Below are 24596 nucleotides of genomic sequence, written 5' to 3'. Positions count from 1 at the left end.
ACACTCTCTGTCACTCGGTCTGTTTATTTTATCCATAAACATTTTCCCAATTGTTATGAATTACTATATGAGCTTGCAATATAAAATTGCATATACTGTAAAAGAATTTTCTTGCCCAATTCTAATAGACAGAGTGGTAGAATTACAATATGGAGAATCACATTGAGAATAGTAAGTAAATTAAGTACATAATATGTGACATTATATGAATATGGCTGACCAGTTTTGTGTAGCCTTGTTGAATGAAATAAACTATGATCACATTGTTATATATTTTGGTGTCAGTAGAGCTGAGAGAACAGAGCCATGAACATTTTATTCATATATACTGTACATTTAGATGGACTGCAGTGAATTACTTGCAAATTACACTGTCAAGGATATACGGAATATAGGTCATGCATTCACTCCTACTGTGCTGTACGTGAATTAGAAGTAGAAGCGCTGCAAACTGATACATCACGGCTTGAGATTTAGCTTTTTGCACACAACTGGGACGTTTAGCTAAGAACATAAGCACATTAATGTGGTTTGCATTAATGCCATTAAGACTACAGTACTCTGCTCTCTCTCTCTCTCTCTCTCTCTCTCTCTCTCTCTCTCTCTCTCTCTCTCTCTCTCTCTCTCTCTCTCTCTCTCCCCCACCATTTGGGGCTTAATTGTAGCCCATCCTGCAGTATTGCACTATACTTTGTGTATCAGCAGGGCAGGGGTTAGATAAACAGCGTGGTCTAGTGCAGTGATCACAATCTGGACAACACGACAACATGATGGATCAGGGCTCTGAGGCTTTGACACTGTGTAGATTATAAGAATTTGAGATGCTGTGTGCTAGTAGTAGTGTTTTTGTTAGTGGAACTGTGATGCATTAGTGGAGTAGATTGAGATATTTCTATGCCATCAAAGCTAAGCTCTAAAGTCTTAAAATGCTCATTATTGTGGTTTTAATCATGATTACTAAGAAACCTTTGTAGAGAGTTCCACGGATATTCATATATATTCATGCATATAGAAGAAAAAGAAAAAGATTTTGTCTCTGTATGACAGAAAAACAGGCCTTTGGTGCAAAAAAGTCCAACTCTTTTTATTGAGTGGGTGAGTGGGATTGTGGGTGACTGAATGTAATTGTTGCATTGTCGATTAAAATATTTAAAAAATAAATTTACAGGAATAATTTTCCATTTTGGGAAATATGGTAAGAATTAGATGAGAAGATTCATACCACTCTCATGTTTGTATGGTGAATATGTCGCTGGAGTTAGCAGCCAGTTAGCATGGCTTAGCTTAAGACTGAAAAGCCTAAGTGGCCAGAAGCAGTTACTTCCTGGAGTCTCCACTGGTTGCCTAGCAACTGGTCCCGGCCAAGAATTGTGTTCAGCACATAACCTCCCCAACCCCCAACCCATAAAAGTGTGAACTGGCTTACACACCAGTTTTTGTAATGATTAAACAAATGATACAACATGTTAATTAGTGAGCTTTAGAGGTGCTGGTAGGCAGATTTTGTTACCTCCAGACAGAGCCTAGCTTTATGATACGCTAACTGTCTCCAGCTACATATTTACTGTACAGACAAAGAAAGAGTATCGCCTTGCAAATGTTATTTTTCACTCAGTTTTCTTCTCAGCAACTAGATTTGACATTGAAAAGTTCTTGTTTTGACAGGAATGTTGTGCTAGCAGCTTCGTGAATTTAGGCGCAGCAGTGGTTTTAGCAAACTGCTAATGCTAGCATGGCCACATGGTCACAGTGACAGTGCTAACATGCTGATGTTCAGCAGATATATTTACCACGTTTACCATCTTAATTAGTAAAGCTGATACTGATTGGAATTTTTACCTGATGATGGTGCTAGGAGCAAGGGTAATGGGCTCAATAGTAAAGTACTGGCAGTATAGTAAATACTGGTGCACTGTACATGTTGACCAATGAGGTGGAGTGAGCAACTGAACATGTATTTAGTTTGACATGCATGGCAAAATGTAGATAGTTGAAGGACTTTAGTAATAACAACTGTTTGTGACTGTATTTGACACCTCCTTAGTTTTAATTACTGTTTCATTTAGTTTGGCAGCAGTGTTACATCACATTCAGCAACATTACTGCAATCCCTGAAATCTGGCATCTGTCACATATCTCACTGTTTCTTTCAGATAAGTCTAACTGTGCTTCCTTTGCTCAGTTACAAATGACCGGGCTTCTCGCTGTTTTTCAGCAATAAAGCTGGCGTTTGCTGTTTTTAGTTCCTGCAGGCCTCCTTCCCTCTGTGTGCCTGTGAACAGTACTTTCCCCGTGGAGCAGATTAGAGGTCTTGTACGAGAGTTAAGTCCTGGTTAATTTAGATTTAAGACTGCAGTGAGGTAATGAGCTGCCTGCTAGGCTGCGTCTGTAATCCAGTCAGTCAGACAGACCTCTTTTCTTCTGTCAGATGGACCCCCGCACCCATACACACATACAGAGGCATCCATACTGTAAATGTATACACCCCCACCCATGCTATACACAGTACACTCCCTGCCCCAAAATGCCCGGTGAACCTTTGAGGCTATAATCCTCATGGTGAGCATAATAATAACAGACGACTAACTGGATCCATACGCAGTAACCAGTTTGCCTGTGTGTGTGTGTGTGTGTGTGTGTGTGTGTGTGTGTGTGTGTGTGTGTGTGTGTGTGTCTGTTGCCCTGAGCTGGCCCTTCACTAAAAATATCAGTGACTGTTATTTTGGGTGTATGCACAGTATGGGTACCATAATATACAGTGTGTGGGTGTATAATTATGTATTTCTGTTCCTGTTTGAAAAAAGGAGTTGGAGCACGTCACAACATAGAAGTAGCATTTGATTTTAGGTCTGTCCACATCTGTCCTTCTGTCCAACACAAACACAAACAGGATGGATTCAGAACATTATTATTTTACAGATGTAACCATATTAAGTTGGCGTAAATATAGTTTGGAGTCTCTCACCGCTTAAGACAGACATGTTTCAAACATGGCGGCTTATTCCTCAGCTGAGATGAACCCTGTCTCCCTGATGATGCCATTCTTTATTTACCAAACACCCCCTGAATTGATTTATAAACCCTCCCTGACACTGTGCATCCCTATTAGCTACAGCACCAACCAGGGATGCATAAAACTGTGTAATTATCACTCCTGCTGCACAGGAAGCCTCTCTGGGTGCTTTCTTTTCTCTCGGCTAGCTTTCACTGTGCAGGAGGTTATGATTTTTTACGGTAGTTAATTAGCATGAAATGAATTGATTAATTGTATGAATTAAGTTGTCACCTGCTGTGCAGATGCTGCAGCCTGAAGATGCAGTAAACGGTCAGGGGTAATTATTCTGATTTTTCTCTATTGTGTTCATCAAACTGTCTGGTCTCATCTTAGGCATCAGTTTAGCCTTTATTAGCATTGACCTTTTACCACTGCCTGATTCCCCTTCTATTTAACAAGATTTATGTGGAGGTGATGCTTCTTAAAGACTCTGGTTTGCTTTTATGGAGATTGTTATATTTTCCCACTCAGATTCAGAGGAAGCTTCTTTTCTGCTTCTCTGTGCAGTTTGTAAATGAAACTGTTAGATTAGCATAGTTTAGCTGGGTGTCTGTTGGAGAGAGCTGTAGTAGAAGAATGCAGCTTCTCCTACACTGTGGGTTTCAAACTGTGTAATTATCCTGCATTAATTCTTGAAAAATAGAAACTGCAAGTTATACAGAATCCAGCAGTAACTTTTTGTGAACTTTACTGCTGCTGTGGCTTCAGGTGCAAGCAGGAAATGGACTAGACAATTATTAATTTCTAGTAACCAAAAATACAGAAATGGTGAGGCATCCTAGTGACCAACAGTTGAGAAGCATAAATGTCCCCAGTTCAAGTCAGGGACCTTTATCACAGATTATTTCCCATCTCTGTCTCCCAGTCTCCTCTTCTGTCAAATCTTTAATAAAGCCATAATACTATTAAAGAAAAGAAGATCCCAAAACAGCAATGTGTAGTTTATCTGATCAGCACATCCATCTTTGGAATGTACTTTATTGTGTTTGAGTGGAGCTGCTACATGACCACATAAACATCCTGCATTTGAGCTAAACTAGGCTAACTGCATCAGTCATCAGAAAGTTTTAAGGAAAGGGGCTAAAATTCTCCAAAAACTGAACTCTCTACAGTGCTTATTTATCCGTGGTTCATCATGAATAGATCTTTACTGATGGCGCACATGTACAAAGCTTTGGTCACCCTTCGGTCGTGTTTTTAACGTTTAGTTTTCATCGCAGAAACAAAGGCCTATCGAATCTGAACTGCTGCCGTGAGCCAGACGTGCGGGGCACTGTTGAAAGACTCATCATTTGTTCGGGTGTGTTCGGGTGCCTTCCACTGTGAACCAGCAGGATGAAACAATTACCCCAGCAACAAAAGTTAATTGCCATGATAACAGAAGCTCTGCCCTCGGGTGCCACCCCACAGAGACCCCCATGTGCGCCCCACCATCCAAACCCAGTCCAACAGCATGCCAAGGAAACACTTTCCCAGCCTAAATACATCCAGTGATCTAATCACAAAGAATCTCTCAGAAACATGAAACTACTGTTCCTCATATAAACAGTCCACACATCATGTATACACTGTAGTTCTCTGGACTGGATCAGGTTCAGCCGTCATTTCTTCCAGCACTGACATTTCTGATAATGGACTGATCTGAAAGGACACTCAAAGTGTGTATGTATAGGATTTATGTGGAGGAGGGAGGGGGGTGAGAGGGGGCACATATGTCTAACCATGTGTGCAGGGAAGCTCTTTGCTTAATTCAAAAGCCTGGGAATGTGGCCTCCTTTTCACCGCTCGCCTATGAGGCTTATTTGACATGAGGAAGCGCTCAGTGTGGCAGAAGCCTTCATATCCTCTCTGCTCTTGTTTTTCCTCTCTGCTGTCTATTCATCTCCTTCTCACTCTGCACTCTGTACTCTGTGTCTTTTTTCTTCTCACCCCTCTCAGGCTGCCTTTTGAGGTGAATATTATGCAGCCTCCACTGAGAAATCTGCTTAGTCCAGCAAAAACAAGGTGAAATGCTCAGACGGGAGCTGGTGGCCAAATCAAGTCGAGTTGATCCTTTTTTCCAGGAAAGCCCCAGACCAGTGCCTTCAGATTCAGAGTTCATGTTTTTTCTCTGCACTGACACAAATACATCGTCAACTAATGATAAAACAGAGTTGTGCGGCAAAAGACCTTCAAAATAATATTTTAAATATTTGTGCTCATCTCATTAGCCTGTCAATGCGGTGTGAGAAACATACAGTATTTCTTTTTTTATTCATGAGCTGGTAGTGGGAAAGTGCTTATGCATTTTTAAAAATGTAGTATATAGAACACACAAGAGGGAAAATACCAGCAGGCTCAAACCGTCAGAGGACTGGAGCAGTCTAAAGTGGGAAACTCAGTCATCTGTACCTTTTATGAAACTGCTGGAGTGGCTATAATCAATATTTTCATATTGACAGGGGATCACATGCCTACTTGTGATAAACCTGAATTTGCAGCTCCCTACGCAGCTTAGCAGCTAAAAAGATAAATATTTGAGTTGAGACCTAAAACAGAGATAAAAGGAGAGAGAATATTGGACTAATGTTCACCTGGTGGCCAGAAACACGACCCAAAATGAATCCTGATGTTCTTCCACAGACACTTAAACAACTGTTTGCTAACATATTATTTTACTGTTTTATTTTCATGTGTGTATGAGGAGCTGAAGTGCTAATTAGCTCAATAAAATCTGAATCTTTTTATTGATGTTAACTCAGATAAATTGTAAAATAATGTTTACTGTTGCCTCAGTTTGACCGTCAGCTCTTCCTGTTTGCGTTTCCCTGCTCTGACCATCGGTTTGATTCATCATTTTATTTTAATGTCACTGATTGTGATTTTCAGCAGGCTGACCTTTTTCAGATTATGGCATATTGCCTGTTCTGCCTTCATCACAAACAGTCACTCTGTGTTCTTTGCCTCTCCACATTTTTCTACTCTGTCACACTTTTTTTTTTATCGCTGAAAATCCATTAAGTATCAAGCATTCGAGCAAAACAGGCCTCTGGAATATTTTTTCCTATGATGTTAAGCAGCCATCATGTGGCCTACTGTGCCTTGTCTCGTATTTGTCATGTGATCTAGAGAGTCCACCACTCTCAGTAACTAGATCACACACAGAGGCATTTAGCACACTGTCGGAAGCAGCGAGAAGTCTTCTTATTTATTTATTTATTTTTAATTAAATTAGCCGAGCTGCTCTGTGAAGTGCTCAAGCAAAGGCACTGATAAACAGAAACTTTCTCAGTCAGATCACTCTCTTCTTTCTCCTCTTTTTTTATTTTTTGCTGAACATCTCATGATGTGTAGATTGAGAAACATGCTGCACATAAAGAGGGAGTAGTCGAGACGTCCGCTTTATTTCTGACTGCTTGAGGAGAACTGAAACCGTCAGCATCAGGCTTGAGGCACTCCATCCCTCCGGCCCAAACTGCTCCAGAAATAGGGCCTGTTTTTGTAAGAGGATCCATCACAGAGATGCAGCCACCTCCCTCTTTCCCCTCCTTTTTCTTTTCCCAGTGAGACTCTGGTGGTCTGTCAGGTCTCTGAAGTGGAGAGAAGTGTCTGTTGTGTGATTAGAGGGTCTGTTTAACTTATTTAAAGATGTAAGAAACATGATGTCTGTAGTTATCTCTCATGGTTTTGCATTTAGAACAGGAGCTTCTCCTCAAATGTAGAGGCAGTGAACTCACTGTGCCCTCCTGCCTGGCTTATCAGTGATGAAATTCATCATTATTTTCCACTGAAAAGGACAATCAGCATTTTTTTTGTTGTTTTTCTTAATCTTGATTTATAAGTAGTGAGATGACATTTGAACAAGGTTACGGCTCAATTTTTGCGTCTGTGTCAGAGCTGTCAAACAGGATTTTAGATTTTATCCGGAGTGAATTGTTGGGTTTGGATCCTGTTCTATATTTGAATGTATCTGAGGAACTTCACATTCAGATCTGCTTGTGTTAATGACAAATGTGTTTCCTGTTTGATTTAGAAGTTCCTGTTTGTCCACAGATGGAGGACAGTTATTGTGTAACCATGTTTCCAGCCCCCCAGCATCTCGCCTCTGTCTTACTTTTTTCCTGCTTGCAACATCCGAGTTTTAGACCAAACCAAACCCATCTCTTTGATTCTGTGGTTTAATTATAAACTAAATGTCTGTGAGTGTGAAGCTTTTTCATGAATAATTTGTGTTTTTATAGCTTTAATGTGATATTGCTGCTGGTTAACTCGACAACAGTTGTGCAGTGGGGAGTGATGGATATTTGACAGAGGGAGGGCGGTTGTAGTCGTGGGAGTTGTTGCTGAAATTCATCTGTCAGGCAAGCTTTAAAGGCTTCTCCCTCAGGACCGACATGCCGCACTGTGCAGCCTATACTGAGACTTTCTAATATTGTTGCATGGAAGTAAACATCAGCACACAGCTGTCATGTATCAAACAGCTTCTTTCACATTGAGATTGTTTTGATTCAATGAGTTTTAGATACAAGATTTTACCTGGAAATGAAATCATGCAATAAAAAGCTGTTAATCTGACAAGATGGAGATGTAGTGAAGCTGCTGTCTCATCACTGCCGAGTTATTTGAGGTAGTTCAGACGGCCGCAGGGGAACCGGAGAGCAGATGATGGCAGGAAACCGGCTGAGACCAAACCATGTGTTGGTGCAGTCCAGGGAGGGAGGGGGTCTCTCAGGTGTCCTGCTGTCTTCCTCCTGCAGAGCAGCACATCGAAGGAAGGATTGTTAGAGGAGGAGGGGTGGGGGGGTTGGCAGTCACATGTTGACATTTGAATGTTACTGGCATCCTCAGGGCCTTGGAAACAAGCCCCAGCCCCTGATAATTGCTGTGAACGACAACCTCACGTAGCAGCCGATTTACATATCTTCCTCAGTTTTAGTTTTCCTGCCATTTTTGTTGTTGTATGTAATTATGCAAAATTCGCTATAGGTCTAAAATTACTCTGTATAATCTCTCTCTTTTCAGTCATCCAGATAATAGAGCAGTTCATTATACTTTTGGTTCTTGACACAATTTTTTCATAATCTCAGGCACAGTTTTTGTTCTTTGTTAGACATTACTGAGCTGCTGGGAAACCTCTGTAAAGAAGTCAGACAAATCTCAAGTCTAAAATGTGTTTGTTTTGTAAAAGTTGATGTAGTAATTGCTTTAAAGTTGGACTGTAGGGCACAATCTTGTGTACTTCATCATCAATTCACTTTAAAATTGTAGCAGATCATATGAAATTATAAATTTTAAACCTGCAACAATAAGATTATCAATCTATTATAATCATTATCTTTAAACATTTTTCTAGCAAAAATATCAGGTGACAGTGGCTTCTAACTTCTTAAATGTGACGATTTTCTGCTTTTCTTTGTTATATTTTATAGCAAATTAAATATCTTCAGGGTTTTTTAAAAGTAATTTTAAGAGGCAGCCTGTCTAAATTCTGTGAAGTTGCTCACTTATAGTCCAGCTCTTTTTCCAACTGACTCCATAAACCTTTGCTTTATTTTATGTCACATCATCATATATGATCTATTGCACACATAAAGTCACTTTAATGTATTGGCAGTCAGCGAACATATCAACAGTGCTCCTTGCCTTGCTTTTCTTGGACTGCTAATGTGCGTCTGACTGAGTGTCAGTCCCCTGAAGCGTTGAAAGTGAAAATTAGAGAAGCATTTAGTCACTTCACGGGTTCTGCAGGTTAACGTCACCTCTGCCTCTTGTTATGTGTTTCCATACCAAGGCAATTTTAACACCTCCGGTTACTAAGGTCATAACAGTAGTCATAACATAACACATATGGCTCCTTATAAACTTTTAGAAACTCAAGCTGTATCTCTTGAAAGTGGTCATTTTGTGATGTGATTTGTGATGTGATAAAGCCACGAAGTCAGTTGCCAAATTTATTCTTTCTTGTAGCCGTGTGCACGGTGTGTGATGTGTGACTTTCTCCAGCTGGCGATACGCTCACGGATCAAACACTTGAGTTTTTAACACACTGTATCATTACCTAACACGTCACGTACACCCTTCTGCTCTGATGCCTATACACATTTCTTGTTGTATAATGATGCCACTATACCACATTTAAGACCAGGAGGGAAAAGGGGGAATTTATCTGGATTGAGTTTTAAGCTGAGGTCTTGTTTATAGCTTTTAAAAATGGCAACGCAGCCTTTCCTCAGTATACACAAGCTGTCAGATTCCTATAGTGGCAGTATGTTATTCCTTAAGTGGTAACTTGTAGCAGTAACTGAAAGGTGTGGCTCTCCAGTGACCCCTCAGCTCACCAGATGATTACACAGTAACTCTGTTATTATTGGTTTTAATTTATTGACCGCTATCACATTTAACAGTATGAGGAGTAACAGTGCAGTGAAGCGTTTCTATAATCCAATATTCTCTACTAGTTGGAGCCAAATCCTGCCCACTTTCCACTTATTTTCTGTTCCATTAGCTTTCATGGCTCAACTCAGTTTCTCATAAAGGGTTTCTTTCATTATTCTTTTTCAAATCTAAATCATGATATCCTGAGGTTTAACTTTCAGGCTTCTCTGGGTTTTGAAATTTGGACTTCTGTGGCAAAGTGTAAGGTCAAAATGTGTGTTTTGTTCAGTCTAATAAGGCTGTCAGAGCTTTGATCAATGTGTTGATACTTTCCATTTTTCCTTCAGTGAATCTATTGTCCAGCACCAGATCTAAATATAGGACTGCATGTGAACACAACTACCTTTTTGCATCTTCTTTGACTAAGACACAAGAAATATGTTGTTTCTGAATGACGACAAAATCATCAATGTTCTTATTAAAACCAATGTCTTTGTTTCTAACCACTACAGTGGGAAATTCCCATATATAACAGATGTAAGAAACACTATTAGACATTGCATTGACTGGCTCTCTATATATGCTCCAACAGAATAATACTAACACACACTTCCTTTTTCTCTCTTTCTGTCTCCAGTGAACAGAGTATCTGCCAGGCCCGGGCCTCGGTGATGGTCTACGATGATGCCAGTAAGAAGTGGGTGCCCATCAAGCCTGGGCAGCAGGGCTTCAGTCGCATCAACATCTACCACAACACTGCCAACAACACCTTCAGAGTGGTGGGCGTCAAACTGCAGGACCAGCAGGTGAGAGACTCAAGGAAGTGACCAGGATTACACACATTTCTAATGACGTGTCAGAAACCTAAAGCTCCAGGTGTATGCATGGTCGTCCTCATATAATCCCCTCACTCTTCCCTCAGATGCTAATTGTGCATAACTCAAACAGTTGAAAAAGATCAGTGTGTATATTTTGTCATTTATCCACAAAACATGAAAATGATGCCATTAAGTGCCAAAAAAGACCAAACACTGTTTGAACAATGTTTAACAGTGTTAAAATATATTGTAGCAAGGGTTTGTCCTTATTGCGCATGTGCTGTTTTTTTATTTGCGTCCCTCAGAAGATTGCTACAGTAGAGGTTAGAAAATGAAACAGAGGGACACTGGAGTCAAATCTCCCAGCAGCTGGTAATATGTCGGGGATAAAACAAACAAGAATCTTCCACTCCCTGAACACCAGCTGTTGAGGAACATGGAGTCAAATACTTAACCGATGTGTGTTTCCTAATGATTTGTACGTGATCAAATCTACAGAACATTTTAATTCACAGCTTCATTTTCTCTCTTCCATTGAAGGTGGTGATCAACTACTCCATAGTGAAGGGCCTGAAATACAATCAAGCCACTCCGACCTTCCATCAGTGGCGTGACGCTCGCCAGGTTTATGGGCTGAACTTTGCCAGTAAGGAGGAGGCCACCACCTTCTCCAACGCCATGCTGTTCGCCCTCAATGTCCTCAGCTCACCTGACAGCGGAGGTACGGATTAATGCATCTCATCATTATTTAAAAGCCCACCAACATTTTGTTTTTGTGAAGCACTGAAATCCTGATCAGTATTTGACTTTCTGGCTGGCCATGAGGTTATTCTAAGACATTTTCTGAATGTTTGAGTGAGTCACGTGAAACCATTCATCTCCATAGAGAAATGGAGGGGTGGAAGTTTTTGAATCGTTAGCTTGACTTGGAAACCTGCTGATGTTTCTCAGTGGAACTTTAAATGGATTTCAGATCATGTTACAACCGACTGTCTTCAGTCGTCATCTGTGATCAATTTAAATCTATTTTCGCTCTCAAAAGAATGTCAGGTAACCACAATCAAATAATCCACAGTTTTGACGACGTGGACATTTTTTAATGGACATTTATTCAGCAAACCCTGCTCTCTTAAATAGGATGTAAATTATAATATAGATAGCAGGAGCTTGGTGAAGGTGATTGTGAAGACAACATTCAAGCAATGCATTCAAGTTATACACAATAATCTAAATCTGTTGATTATATGTTCATTAAGTAGTTTTCGAAGCCTGAGGTGAAACTGCTAAACTGAGCTGTACTACCCTCTGCTGGTTGATAACATGTACTGCAGCTACAACCAAACAATAACAACAATATTAAGGGGTGGCCAGTTGCTGACTTGAAATGTGTTATATAATCCTCATTTAAAGATCTCTTTATGTATGTTCACCTTTATTAGGCAGCTGATAGTTTAGAGACAGAAAGGAAATGAGTGAAGAGAGAGAAAGGTCTCCAGCTGGTATCAAACCAGGAATGTTGTGGTTATGTGGTTTTCATCAAAACCAGGACCTCTCATATTATCCCCATTTAAAGTGTTACTGTTGCATCATGTACTGTAAATTTTTAGAGTAAAATATAATAAGTCTGTAAAGCAGAAGCAGAGTTATTGGAGACGTGGTCAACTCAGGAGATATAGTTTTTATGAACAGTGATTAAATTCTCTTATAACCCTGACCTGTATTTGAAGTCTAACTCACACCTACTCTTAGTTTACGAAATAGCTTCTTACCAGCTCTGGTTACAAGCTACTTATAAGTCGTGTGTGTGCGTGTGTCAGAATATCTGTGAGTGTTTTAACTGTGGTGTCATCCCATCCCATCCTTGTGACTCTCCTATTGGTGGCTAAAATATCCCATATGGAGCCTTAATGTCGTACCCCACCGTGTGCTCACATGGCAACCCTCCTGCTCCTCCTTTTTTTGGGTGCATTTGGGTGTGGGATCATGGGTCTCGTCATGAAAGGCAAAGGTTTCTCTGTTCATGGGAAACACTTCCTTCCTCACTCTACCAAATTGTCTTTGCTATTTCTTTTTAGAAGAAGTCTTCTTATTCTTTAGTATTTTACTGTACTGATAGTAAATAGGCTGCATTACTGGTACTTTGGTTACTGTAGGAAAGTTTCTCACCATGTTGACTCCAGAAATTTCACCTGGTGTCCTCAGGCGGGTTTCATCAGCCATCATCGTCCTCAGTAAGTGCTGTGCTGTAGAGAAACACGTCCACCAGCCGTGCATGTTTTCCATGGTAACAGACTGCTTGGCAAATGGAGGGAAGTTGAGCTTCAGCCATTTTCCTCACTATGAAAAATAGGCAGTTTGTGCATGAAACTACAGTGTGTGGTGAAGCACTGCTTATAATGATTATTAAGTAGCCAATCGACAGAACAATTATCTACAACTATTTTGATAACTGAATAATCGTTTCAGTCATTTTTCAACCAATAACAGTGAAAGAAATTCTGTTATTCTGTTTCTAGCTGCACAAATGCTGCTGTTCTTTATCACAGATCTTTGTTTTAGGCTTTTGGTTGAACAAAACAAGATATTTGAAGGCAGCACCTTGGGCACTGGGAAATTTTTGGTGGGTGTTTCTATGCTATTTATTTTTATATTTAATTACTATTTAATAATCAGGGGATTAATTGAAAATAATCAGCAGATTGATCAATAACAGAAATAATAGTCTCAACCTGAGAAGATTAAGTTCCTTTTCTTTGACCCGCCTCAAACAGCAAACTGAGGTAGAGAACAACACGAGAGGCTGTGGAGGGAGATATTCATTTCTAATATTTTTACACCAACTTCTAAAAGAGAAATCTGCCTGTAACTGGTATAGTGACAAAGAAAAACAGATCCCTCTGATAAAGTTTTGTTTTTAAATAAGTATTTGTTGCACACATGTGGCAGGATAGGAGAAGGGCAGCCTGGAAATGCTTTGTAGAGCCCGACAGCTATCAGATTAGCAGTCTGAAATGTGATGTAATGAACTAATGGCATTTTATACTTTAGTAACTGAGACAGATAATCCTGAACTGGAAGCCCTCATCACTGATTTCAGGAAAATTAACAACGTATCAGCTGATCATTCAGAAGAGTACGACACAGAGTAAAAGTTGAGACCTGTCATTTTTAAGTGAAGGTGGCAGATTGACTGTGTCCATCTGTCTGTTTCTGTCTCTTTGCTGCTACTGATGTTAAAAATTCATCATCTTTTCATTTAGTGAAACAATGGGGGGAATAATTGATTGTTTCTTCCTTGATCACATTAAGACAATTCGCACACACACACACTCAGCAACAGTCTCCAGAGCTCCCATAAAATGCTCACAAGTCTGATCAGGCCTTCTCCTCCCCTGGGCTTCCTGTTCTTCATTGACCTTCACCATGACAACAGCAGGAGCCCTATACTATGTTAACAGTAGAAACACACACACACACACACACACACACACATATGCAGTGCGGCATAACACAGGGTGATAATTGTCTCCTTTACAACCACCTCATTAATGTTTACAGAAGGATTGTGAAATGCTAATAAAGAGCCTCAGGTTGTGTTTAAAGACTGGATCCCTGAAGTCTAATCTGAGAAAAATATACTGTAGTTGTTGGAAGGTGGAGCAGAGTCAGCAGGTGTATGCAGCTTTATACTCTTAAAGTTAAATCTAAGAGATTTTTTAGAGATATGGAGACTAGAGGCTGGTGGGAAAATGCAGTTAAAGAGCAGTGTCATGCTGATAGGGCCTGTATTTACAAAGTCTGCACAGTGTCAGAGAGCTTTTCTGTCCCCTATCAACTTCCTCGTATTATCTTATTCATTGTGAAAAGCTTATTCTTAAAGCTTAAAGCCTATTCTGGCAGCAGTGCTTCTCTAAAAAGCTTAATCAAGCCTGATCAAAGCAAACCTTTAATTACTTCAGTGTCCTCTCTTTTTGTAGAGAGAGAGAGAGAGAGAGATTCTCTGTTTTTAACCCTCAGAATATTAGCTAAATTTAATGTGCAGCTTTGCCGGCAGAGCACATAATTACCATGAGCTAACAAGCAGAGTTCAAGGGAGTGTCAGGGAGCAAAGGAAACAAGACATCTTCAGGGCATCGCTTCTTCTTGCTCCACAGCAACAACAAAGGAAATCCACCAACCAGGGCAGCCACGGCAGAATAAATTGAAGCGTGTCATAATCAGCAAGTGAAACCTGCATTTTGAAAGCTTATTCACTTACTGCCTGATGACTGTAATCATCACCACTTAAACATTAAGGGTTTGGTGCAAACGTCAACCCAGTTTTATGGACAAGAAAAAGATGTCACAAACAATAAAAAGGATAAACTTTTACAGAAGAAAAAAGGGAAAAATTGGGGCGCGAATGACGGTAGTAAATAAATATGGAGCGACAAAATCACAGTATTAACTAAATAAGACAAATAACATATTATTTAACTTCTATAAGCACCTTTAATGGCACTAGTCTGTATGAAAGGTGCTGTCAGATAAAGTGTGGTTGTTTGATTTGATTGACTCAACTTTGATGGCTGAAATATGAAGAAAATATTATCTGTTAAATACAAAAGACTCAAGTGAGAAACATATGACACTGAATTTGGTTCAAAAAAGGCAAAAATAAACGACATAGTGTTGTTTAAGTCCAGATCGTCACTTTCAGTCCAGACTGAGCTTTTCAAACTGCCTCTCTGCCTCATGTTGACTGCCCCCATCGCCCCGCCCGCCGCCCTCATGCTCCAGACACAGCAGAACGGAAATATCACCCGTGGGTGTTCTTGATGTCACGGTGGGCGCTGAAGTTTAATGACTGGTATTTTGGTGATATGTGATAAGCGCCCTCCCTGATGCTCCCTGTTAATAGCCGCCCCAGAATGAGGCTCTAACTATGTCACTCGGGTGGAGGGGTGGGGGTGGGGGGGTTCAAGACTGTAGTTGGTCAACAAGCAAAGTGCTAAACTGAGGTGGTCATGTGACTGATGTTGATTATTTAACAGTCAACACCAGCTGTTAAGGTGTTGGCTGTGTCAAGGTAATGTCATTAAACACTGTTGACACCCCCATGTGTTTCTGTTCTCTTAAACCCAGCAGCTCATGTTCAATATGTTTGATCAGTTTTAGCAGTGAGTTCATATTTGCTTTGTCTTTTCCTGTGATATTCTCAGTGTATCTGTTTATCCCACTCTCTTAGATTCTTTTTCCGCTGTGGTTTACGGTTAAGATTCCTGTGGCTGGCAACATGTTGAGCAAATTACATTATAAACAGCTTGTTTGCTCTCCAGGGCGAAGACACAGTACCTCACATGATGCCTGCTGCTGTCTGCTCATTTAGTAAACACAGCCTCTGTTCCTGTACTCACTGCTGGGACTGTTTTATATAAGATCATTAGAATTCTTGGGACGTGATGAAAATGTATCTCACAATTACCAATGCACAGACAGATTGAAAAGGAAAAAAAAGTTTTGTTTGCTCTGAATACTATGAGAGACTATTTATAGAAAGTAGAACAACAGGCATAAAACAAGTGTAAGTTTCAACAGTTTATGGTAACAGCAGCACAATATCACATGGAGGCAAGAGGCAGCAACAACAAAGCTGCTGATGCAGTATCATGCTGTGAATTACAGTGTGTAACAAACAAAAGTTGCACATGTAGACAAAGATAGATAGGGGAGGAAAAATGGAAGAAGAAAAAAAACTGAGTGGTGGCAGACACACGGGTCAGCAGGAGATGATCTTTTCAGAGAAGGAGGGAGAAGAGGGAGGAAGGGGGGGGGGGCAAAGAGACGGCGCAGATGAGAAGATTGAAGAAGAGAGGTGGGTGGTCAGTGGCCAGAGAAGATAAAGAAACAGAAGCAAGGGGAAGGGGAAGAGAGTGAGTCTGGGCAGAGAAAGCAGAGAAAGAGTGAGGAGAAGGAGAGGAAGATGGACGGTTGTGGGCACCTTAACATTACACTCATTTCTGTGATCAGCAAAGTGATACACACATGCTGCTTTAATAGTCTCCACTCTTCAGGATGGGCTTTAAACAAGATTTTCATACCTGGCTTATATATGGAAATAGCCAAAAGATAAAGTGTCCATATACTTTTGGCTATATGTTGTTTTTTGATGTTGGGTCGTGCACACATTCCTGTGGTGCAGTCATACACTGTTCTTACGTTTCTCATCATGTCTACTGCTGTAAAAGCCAATATTCTGTGCTAATAGGAAACAATGTTAGCCTTCATTTGGAATCACCAAGAAGTAAAAAAAAGTTTGCTTTTAGTAAACACTTCATTAATGATACAGATAAAGGCAGATGTGTGGATTGATACTGATGTTGGATTTTTTTTTTTCCAGGTCCAGTAGTCCAGCGCCAAAATGGACCCTCCTCAGAGGAAAGTGAGGCACAAAGGAGGTACGATTTCCCCAATCTGTTCTGCTGAACATAAGAGCATATGTGACACCGTCTTTACACAGAAAATCAAACACAAAAACAGAACAAGTTTTTTTTACTGTAAACAGAGAAGGGAAATGGAGTTGTTGTCAATAGGTGGATAAATAAACATTTGATGCTCTGGTATATATTTACAGACCGTGTGTCAGACCGCACATGTTAATTATGACGAAGGTAAATTGTGTCCGGCACAGTAATATGGCTCATTGATGTGGTTTAATAGTTTTTGGGAAACACTGGAAGCCTGTGACACAGAGAAGCTACATCAGGCTTTGGCTATACAGACAATGCTTGTTAGTGTGATCATTTTCTGGTTGGTTTTGGTCTTCTCACTTCTGACAATAAGAAAAATATAGAACATTAGAACAACAGAGGATGAGGCTGGAGATACAAAACAAAGCATCATGATCATCTTTGCAGCTGTTTTCTTCTGCTACTTCTTATTCAGTAGCACTGTAATCCCTAGAAACCCCTTCATAACTTCATCTTAGGACATCGCAACCTTCAATGTTCTGCTCTGTTAACCACTGATGACAGTGTTACTCACAGAGAGACAGTCAAACTACGCATTGGGCTCGATTTATGAAGACACACTGATTAAAAGCTGCAGATTTTAAGAGCAGTGACATCCTTGCAATTCATAGGATGATGGAGCAACATCAGATGCAGGCGCACAAGGAGAGGGAGCGACGAACGTCAGGATCAGGTGAGGCTTAAACAAACACACCCACACCCAGCTATATAAACACACACACACACACGCACACAATCTGTCTGACACTCTTTCTGACACTCACGCTGCTGCTCTGGAGACCTAAATGAACTGAAGGCTGCGTAGCGTCCTCCCCTAGCTACACAAACATTTTTAGATAAAACGGTCAACAGAAAGCCTCGCAGCACATTCCAGCTGTCAGTGAACAACCGAATGGATGTTTGCTCGGCTTTGTGTTGGGGTTTTTTGTTTTTGTTTTTTTTGTTTTTTTAATGAGGGAAGTTATCAGTGTTGGGTCAGGCAAAGCACACTTTACCTTCCCAAAGCACACAGATGATTTTATCATTAATAAATAACAGAGATTCCAAACCCTGATACTGTAGGTTCCCTGGAGGTAAACAGGCTTTCCCCAGTGTTGTTTGTGTTAGTGTTTCCCGCCTTAGTCTCAACCACATCCCCCACCCCTCCCCTCCCCCGGTCTGTATGCCTTTATGCTTTTGTATCCATGCACACATATAAATGTTCAAGTCTGCCGCTTAAAAACACATACAGACTTAAACATCCTCCTTTGTCCCTGCTGTCAGTGGCGAAATCAGTATCCGTCCCGCCCCCCGTCCCCTGCAACATGCTCTACTGCCATCTCTTTCTTCCAGCTACTGTTGGGGGGAAATGCCATATGCTTTCTGATCATGGCTCAGTCATGTTGCATTCTGCTGCTTGTTCTTTTTATGATATTTTGATTCTTTCTTATTTGCTATTGGCTTCTGTTTTTTGGATTGCTCCTGATTTTCTCATCTTTACTTGCTTGGTTGCTCAGTTGGTTGCTTTTCATTCTTCTCACGTTTTTCTCTTTTCTGTTTTCCTTTGTTTGTTGCCCTCCTTCGTCCTCCTCTTCGTCTGCATCTCCTCCTCTCTCTCTCTCTCTCTCTCTCCTCTCCTCTCCTCTGTCTTTCTCTCTCTGCCCGTCACAGTCGTTTCCACTCTCCAATATAAAGTCTCCACCCCTCCAATCCACCCAGACACTCCTCCCGAGTACAGACAGTACAGAGCTAGCACACTGCCACCCTCCTACGTCCGTGTGGCGTCCTCCTCTCCCCCCTCCTCCACCTCCTCTTCTCCCTCTCAGGAGAAAGAGGCAGGGGCTGCTAGGGACAAGGCCCAGCTCTCCTCTCAGCTCTCCACCTCGCTCGCCTCAGCTTTTTCCCCAGTCCAGGCAGGAGTGACCACCCAGGGCCGACAGGTCCGTCAGATCCCCCTGTCTCCTCCCACAGCAGCCCGCCACCTACACCTTCAGCAGCAACAGCAGCAACAAGACATGATGCTCCCCCCTAAACACGGCACCTGGTCCGCCTCTCATTTGCAGCAAATGTACGCCCAGTTGCCCCCCTCCTCCTCCCCTCCAGTCATGATGGCCATGCCCGTGAAGCAGGGTTTGCCCCCGCAGCCCGTCCTCCCGGTGGCTCACCCCCTCCCACCCCTGAGTGCTAGGATGAAGCCCCCACCTCTTGACCCGAATGCCATGATGGGCCCTCACCAGTACCCCCAGCACCAGCCCCACCCTCACTCCAACGGCCAACCAGACGACTCCTCCTATTCTCCTCACTCTCAGCACCTGCCACTCACCCCTCAGCTCTGCGAGGCCGTCCCCCTGCCCCCCCTGATAGGTCACACGGGCCCAGGCCCCGCCCCCGGCCACCAGCCCCAGTACCCATCCACTTTCCACCCTCAGCAGCATCAGCAGCAACAACAACAGCCACCACAACAGCAGCAGGTGTACCACCAGCAGGCCCAGCCCCTCACCACCACCTCCTCCTCCTCGCCCCCCTCTTACACTGCAATGTCTGACGGGGGCTCGCCCAAGAAGACCCCCTCCCCCGTCCCCCAGCAGGCCCCCATGGTCAGCAGCAGTAAGTATTAGGAGGAGAGAGGAGGAGGTAGTCTCTCAGCAGAGGGATGTTACATGTGTATAATGTTTGTGTGTGTGTGTGTGTGTGTGTGTGTGTGAGTGTGTGTGTAAGGTGGGTCACCTGCATTCACACTAATGAATGCACCTCACCCATATTGTTACTCCAGAAGATGAAAAAGGCAAATGTGTCACAGATGCACACGATTCATCAGACCTTAAAGCCCCTACACACCCGTAGTCCACCCACACAAGTGTGTACATACTCTGCTTCATCTGCCCTCCCTGTCACACCTATAAAATGAGACAACTGTTATCATTATTATTTTTTTATAGTTTTTTGGCATCATATATTTCCCAGCATAGCTCCAGCCAACTACAGCCAAAGTGTAGTCCAGGCCAGAGTAACTGGAAACACCTGTGTGGGTGAGCAGAACCTATAAATCAAATGAGAAACCCTTAGAAACAGTGAAGAACTCATTCACCTTTTATGCATAGTTCTCAAACTTTAGCACAAAGCAGCAGGACAGCAGGCCTGTAACTTGTCAGGGTCAAAACAGCAAAGGGTTCTAATAACATTAACAATGGCTCAGCTTTGTTCAGGCGTCCCAGTAAGCCACAACAGTGCGACAGAGAGCCACCCTCCCTGACACCAGGATCAGGAGACTAAAGCAGCTACATGGAATTCAGACATTGTCAAAATATTATTTACTGCTGTGTTTCCACTGCGACGTGTCAAAATATCTTCCGATCCTAAACACACACGCAATGCAACCAAAGAATTTTTATGGCCTAGTAGTTAAATATTCCTGAGCTGCCAAGTCACTTAGCTGAAGTTATTCCAACTCACCAGGTGTTTCATTTGCAAAAGCAACAGACTGAGGACAAAAAGCTCCCCAAATAAGCAAGCTGTTTTTCTTGGCTTCCCCTGCTTCTCTCACAAACAAGCTATGTTGCAAGCATAGACATTGTGTAAAGGATTGTATGCATGCTTAAGCTGTTTGTTTCTTTAAGCTGTCTCAGATTTGAGTTTCCTACATGCACTTGCTGAACTACAAAGGTGTAGTTTTGAGAACTGCAACTAAATTACCATGAGATGATAAAGTAGCTTGGTTTAAAAAAAACATCTATAGAAGAAAAAATACACACAACTGTGATGGATTACCCATTTCATATGAGTTTAAAGTGTCTATTATTTGGTTTTCACTTAAACAAAATGAAACTAGCGGCTGCCAATAACTATGAAATCTAAAAACCATAACCCTGAACTAGTTTCCTAACTCTTTACAAGAGGATTCACCAAACACCCAGTATCTTTCTACCAACAAATACCTCTAATGTGCAAGTCAGTTCCAGTTGCCTCACTAGTGCTGCCCAGTGGCCAGTGGCCTTGCATCAAGCAGTAGTTAGGTGATGGTTACATGGTGAGAATGTGCGGTTTTTCCTGAGATGGTGCTCAGTCAATCTTCCAGAGGGAAAAAGGTCAATAAACTGCTACACTTATTAACTGATCTGTAATTCTGCCCCTCCCAGGCCCTCCTGTCTCTGCAGGTCACCCATCTATGCTTTCTGTGGCACCTCCTCCAGCCGCAGCTCCTGCACCCATGGCTGGCCCTCCGGCCCCGCCACCGCCGCCGGGTCCACCACCCCCAATGGCGGTTCCCCCACCCATGCCTCCTCCACTGCCCACTGGTGGAGGGCCTCCTGGGGGGCCACCTGGGGTCCAGCACCAACCCTCAGGACTGGCTGCAGCATTGGCTGGAGCCAAACTACGTAAAGTACATAGGGTGAGCCTCAGGAGATGTAGATCCAGTCTTTCTGGTTTTATATTATCAGTGTTTTAATTACTGAAGCCATGTTAGGGAGACAAGGAGTGCTCTGAGTCCAAAAACCCCGTCAGAGCAGTGACCCAGAACTTATTTTATTATGTGTTCCTCAGGATGAGAGCAGTCCGCCCGGGTCTGGTGGCAAAAGTGACTCCAACCGGTCTAGTGGTGGCAGTGGTGGTGGTGGGGAGGGACTGATGCAGGAGATGAATGCCTTACTAGCTCGCAGGTTAAACAGCTAAACACACACACACACACACACACTTCATCTTTCCCCTAATCATGCAAATACAAAAAATACCTGTTCTGTGAGCAACAGAACCAACATTATCAGTCTTCCTGGTTCTGTTTTCCTTGTGTGTCAATGTTTATCTCAAAAAGGAAATAAGCTAGTATTTCATTCTGATCACAATCCTTTGTTACTAGTTACTGAATGACATTTATGTGTGTCTCACTGTTTGCTCATGTTCTCATTTCAACCTCTCTCAGACGGAAAGCTTCAGAGAAACCTGATGAAGTAAGTTTTCTGTTGTAAAGAAATAGTTCAATATTTTTGGGAGTTCTCTAATTTACTGCCAAGAGCTAAATGAGAAGATTGATACCATTCTCTGGTACCTTGTGGGAGCCACCAAGACAGTTAGCTTAGCTTAGCATATAGGCTAGAAAGCAGGGGGAAACAGCTAGCATTTGACATATAGCTACAACTTGCTATTTTTACACTTAGATTTTTGCACAAATTAAACAAATAAGCTATAATGTGCTAATTAGTGAGCTTTAGAGTATAATGATAGGCAGGCCTTCAGACAGAGCTAGGCTAGAGACATAGCATTTAGATATGAGAGTGAGAGTGATCAATGTTCTCATCTAACTCTTAGCAGGAAAGTAGATGTATTTCCAAGAATGCTGAACTTTTCTTTCAAGGTGTCAGTTTAAAATGAACCTGTCTGGGAAAGTCACAGCAGCGCAGGGTGACAACAGTGTGATGATCCTTTCTTTCTTTTTTTCCTGCAGGATGACTCCAGTGGGCGGGGGCCAGGTCAGAACTCAACAGGTACAGACCGATCTTCTCCCCAATGTATAACGCACCTGATGCACTATAAAACTACACATCTACAGATATCCTCTGTCCTGTACTCTGCCCTACTGTTTGAGAGTTGTCTCATTTTATGTCATTTATTCTTTGACCCTTCTCTAGATGCTGTGAAGAAGCCATGGGAGCGATCCAACTCTGCAGAGAAGTCCTCGCTGGTGTCCAGGTCTGCAGATAATAGAGGGGGAGGAGGAGTGAAGGGAGTGTGTCAAAACTGTGGTTAAGTTTAACAACAGTGCGCCACCCTTGAAATGTGCAGTCCGCCAAATAATATTCTTTTCTGTGTTGCAGAGTGAGACCCATCGGCAGCACTAGTGAATCAGACACAGAGTTTGACAGGATGAAACAGGTTGGGCTACTCTTCTTCTCCACTGTGTTTTATTACATAAATGATTTTAAGGGTTTTATACTTAGTAGACTTAAATGATGTTACACACCCTGTGGTTTCTGAAAAAAAAAAAAACTCAGTAGCAGATCTTGTTTTGCAGGAAATTTTGGATGAAGTTGTGCGTGAGTTGCATAAGGTGAAAGACGAAATCATTAATGGTAAGCAGTGCAGTGCTTATAAAGTTCATTATAGGATCCAGTAGCAGTTTGTTTAATCTTTAATCTTTTCCACTCACACTTTTACAACTCCCTGGCAATAAAATCTTTTTATACTTTACATTAAAAAAGGTAGCTGACACCATTAAAGTGAACAAACTTAATGCCTGGTGCGCCTCCTTTTAAATGCGGTGTTCTTTTCCCACAGCCATCAGACAAGAAATCGGCAGAATCAGTACATCCTAATCTCATCTGAGCAACAGTAGGAGGAGAGCGAGAGGAGGAGCTGGAGGAGGATGGACACACAGATGCACAGACACGAGGACCAAGTAATGTTCTCTCAACGTTTCTGTGACCTCGCCACGCCACGACGCAAGTCGCAGAGATGTTGTGTCAACATTTGAGTCTGCTGGACAGCGAAAATGGAAGGAAGGGAAAAAAAAATAGAGGAGAGGAGGGATTTATGAGAAAGAAGGGCGGAAGTAATGGATGGATGAAGAAGGATTAAAGGACTGATGAACTAAACAGAGGACGAGAAATAAACTAAAAGATGAATTGAGCGAACATTTGTGCTGAGTTTGGTGTTGTTGGTCCTCTCTGTGCACCTATAGACTCAGTCAGCCCAGTGTTGCAGCTCTTTGTTCTCTGTTCAGTCCAAGTCTTAAGAAGAAAATATTTTTGTTTTCTAAGTTTTTACTGTTTTATTATTTAAAACTGTGGTGATAATGATGATGCTGTTGATGACAATGAGTATTTTATTGATATTATAGAAGGAAAAAGGAATCTTGCACACCATTTATGTCAGCCTTTTCTATTTTCTATTCTTTTTTTTTGTTTAGTTCATCCCTAACTATTTGATGATAACAAGCACAATATGGGCAAAATGGTGCTGCAGACTCACCTGCCCTCAACTGGCTTATTTAAACAAAACAGGCTTTTTACGACCTTGTTCATACTGGTGTTGTGTGTCTAACTTAGTCTCCCCAGAGATGATGGAAAACACGTTTGAACTACAATTAACCACTTAAAATTACCTCTTTCCTCTGCATTCAGAGCATAGGGCATAACAAATGAGCAAAAGGTTTTTTTGGCGTATAATCAAAATGACACTCTCTTGCTCTACAACTCCAGTGTGGCCGAGGTACACATTTCTCTCTACCTGTTCAGATGTGTAAGATCAGTGAAACTTGGGGATCATTCACAAAACAGGCCGATAACTGTAAATGTGCCACCTGGTTTTACCTAGATATAAAACAATGTAGTACTATCTATTAGCCATCCTATGCTTTGTGAACCCTCCCAAGTATGCATGAACCCCCCATCTTTATGAATTAGTTTTTCATTTGGTTTGAAAAAAATGAAAATAAAAAAATACAAAATGGTGGTACATTTATTATAGTGGTTTGTTTCCATGAAGATTCCCCTTTCTATATATGAGATGTTGAAGTTGATAATGGTAGCAATGTGAAAAAAAAATAATAAAGTGGGGATGTTCTGGCAATATGCAAATCTTACCTAGAAAAGAATGTGCAGAAAGTGAATGGTAGGCCTATGTGATGGTAGCTAAATGTGTTTTTGCAGGAAGGACTTGGTTGAATATCAGTTGTTGCATTTTATCCACTCTGTCCGCTCTCAACTACGTTCTGATTTAAAAGCTGGAAGTAAATTTCATTCAAACAGACAAACAACAACAACAAAAAACAATACATGTGTCAACCATCTACGCAATACCCTGCTCTGTGTATGTGTGTGTGTTCACTTTTCTTTTGTTTTGGTACGTGTGGGAAGGTTAAATGGTTTTTACCTTTTAGGGAATATT

At 41.7% G+C, this 24596-nt stretch overlaps 1 protein-coding gene across 4 annotated transcripts in view; it reads left to right on the top strand.

Annotated features, from left to right (window-relative positions):
• Positions 1-24507, top strand: part of evla (Enah/Vasp-like a) — a 35876-nt gene extending 11369 nt beyond the window's left edge. For 2 of the 4 annotated variants that reach the window (XM_018683929.1, XM_018683928.2), the window contains exons 2-14: positions 10047-10215; positions 10768-10948; positions 16607-16664; positions 17348-17409; positions 18387-19322; positions 20852-21105; positions 21258-21373; positions 21634-21661; positions 22156-22195; positions 22340-22400; positions 22526-22583; positions 22723-22780; positions 22986-24507. In XM_018683929.1, the coding sequence (XP_018539445.1) occupies positions 10047-10215; positions 10768-10948; positions 16607-16664; positions 17348-17409; positions 18387-19322; positions 20852-21105; positions 21258-21373; positions 21634-21661; positions 22156-22195; positions 22340-22400; positions 22526-22583; positions 22723-22780; positions 22986-23023 (2059 nt within the window). In that variant the 3' untranslated portion in view covers positions 23024-24507. Of the gene's footprint in view, positions 1-10046; positions 10216-10767; positions 10949-12179; positions 12459-16606; positions 16665-17347; positions 17410-18386; positions 19323-20851; positions 21106-21257; positions 21374-21633; positions 21662-22155; positions 22196-22339; positions 22401-22525; positions 22584-22722; positions 22781-22985 lie in introns of those variants that run through there. The other 2 variants (XM_051078070.1, XM_018683931.2) reach the window with 2 other exon arrangements.
• Positions 24508-24596: the final 89 nt, after the last annotated feature.

The sequence above is a fragment of the Lates calcarifer genome, linkage group LG19, assembly GCF_001640805.2.
Source record: "Lates calcarifer isolate ASB-BC8 linkage group LG19, TLL_Latcal_v3, whole genome shotgun sequence".
NCBI lineage: Eukaryota > Metazoa > Chordata > Actinopteri > Centropomidae > Lates > Lates calcarifer.
Note: the sequence above shows the minus strand (reverse complement) of the source record. Positions and strands in the feature narration are given on the sequence as shown.